Source organism: Aplysia californica, unplaced genomic scaffold (genome assembly GCF_000002075.1).
Source record: "Aplysia californica isolate F4 #8 unplaced genomic scaffold, AplCal3.0 scaffold00257, whole genome shotgun sequence".
NCBI classification, from domain to species: domain Eukaryota; kingdom Metazoa; phylum Mollusca; class Gastropoda; order Aplysiida; family Aplysiidae; genus Aplysia; species Aplysia californica.
In genome coordinates, this window is record NW_004797527.1 from 688,970 (window position 1) to 690,832 (window position 1,863).

At 41.6% G+C, this 1,863-nt stretch overlaps 1 protein-coding gene across 1 annotated transcript in view; it reads left to right on the plus strand.

The window, feature by feature from the left end:
• LOC101853007 overlaps window positions 1-1,507 on the plus strand; it is a 13,411-nt gene extending 11,904 nt beyond the window's left edge. The window contains exon 6 of the mRNA XM_005100712.3: window positions 1,109-1,507. Within this exon, the coding sequence (XP_005100769.1) occupies window positions 1,109-1,426 (318 nt within the window). The 3' untranslated portion in view covers window positions 1,427-1,507. The remainder of the gene's footprint in view (window positions 1-1,108) is intronic.
• The last annotated feature ends 356 nt before the right edge of the window (window positions 1,508-1,863 follow it).

Below are 1,863 nucleotides of genomic sequence, written 5' to 3' on the forward strand. Positions count from 1 at the left end.
GAGAGAGAGAGAGAGAGAGAGAGAGAGAGAAAGAGAGAAAGAGAGCGGGAAAGAGTTTGCTTATTCTTTGGCTAGTGAAATTTGGTGAAGATCGATCCTTCCGAACATTTAAGACTGTGTAGTCAATTTATCCCTCACTTTTCACCTTACGAATGATCCATCTCAAAGAAGAGCAAATTACCGCATGGAGATAGATCTATATATACCTGGTTCTACATTACCAGTTTTATGTTTTTCTTTAGAGAAAAGTGAAAGCTCCTCAAGAGTTTGGTGAACTAATGTGTGTTTTCAGCTGTTGTTCTAGGGTCCTTTCTACTGCTTTAGGAAATAAAACCCAATGAATGATACCTGGACAATCTATTCGTGTAAGCAAAGAGTTTAATAACTGTCCCGTGAGGTGACTCCGAAAGATTCTTAGAATAATATAGCAAGACAAGCTTACCAACACTGGGGTATTTGGAAGGTATCAATTTTTCACAGCAGCTGGTTCAATTAAATGGTTGGGACCTCTTGGCCACAGCGAAGATGGGAGGATACCAAGAGAAAATACGTTAGCAAATGGAAGTGGGTATTATGGTCTGGATATGTTTATCCGATCCAGGAGCACTTCAGAACATGGGAACAGGCAGCAAAAGAACGTAGTTAACGGGAAGAGATATGTCTGTTTGAGATAATGACAATCATGTGACGATGGAGTTTTTAGCTTATTTGGGATTTTTGTTTTTGAACGATTTGTACGATTCAGAAAAGTTTGGACTTTGTCATACTGCAATATTATAGATTGTTCAATGTTTTATTGCTTGTTTTGGAATACTGAATTCGTTCACTGTTTGCTAATATTTGAGGCCAGTTGCTAAAGAGAACTTGACATGCCATGCTGAAGTTTAAGTTTTGAGTCTGAGAGGGGTCCAAATAAAGTGGCGTACTTCCAGAAACATTTCGCTTCAGAACGGCTATTATTATTAATATATCGGAAGACAAAGCTCTCCATTTCAAAGCGATCTGTTTTATGTTTATGTTAGGATGGCGTGAACACTAAGAAAATAATCACAGCAATGTTCGTGATAGGACTTGTTCTGCATAGATCAACGCTGACTTTCGTTTTCAGGTCGTGAAGCCGATGATGAGGATTGTTGGAAAGAACCAATGGCCTAAGATTGTCTGGTCCACCCCTCACGTCCCGGGTCTACTGAAGTCGCCCTTTCACAAAAATCAAGACAGAAGTGCTGTCCTCGCTTTCATTAAAGATATGAAGAGAATTTTGAAAGGTTACAACATCCCTGTCATGGACACATATCATTTGACCAATGGCGTAGTAAGCTATGATGGTTTGCACTATGCGAAGGGGATCAACGATATCAAGGCACAAATATTACTGAATCTTGTTCAAAGGCTAAGAAACAACGGTTGGTCAACGCTTCATTGAACCAGCGATTTCTGTTAACATGAGAGAGAGAAAGGGAGGGGGTACTGGGTGTGTGGGTATGATGTGTGTGAGTGTATGTGTGTGTGTGTGTGTGTGTGTGTGTGTGTGTGTGTGCGCGTATGTGTGTGTTTCGTTTTTTAGTTTTAGTAGAGGTTTTACGGCGCCCGCAGCTGCATAAGGTCATATGAGCGCCAGAAGATTAGAGCTGTTACAAGAGAGTAACAAACATAAAAAGGAGAAGGGGAGATAAGGACGATAGACGTTTGAAAGGAAAGAAGAAGCAAACGACACCAGAGCACCCGCCAACCACCCACTTTTTTTGGCCTTCGAGGAGGAGCGGTCGGCGGATACGGTTGCCCAGTCCCCACCAGCATGTGTGTGTGTGAAATAGAGAAAGAACGAGAGAGAGAAAGAGAGAGAGAGAGAGAGAGAGAGAG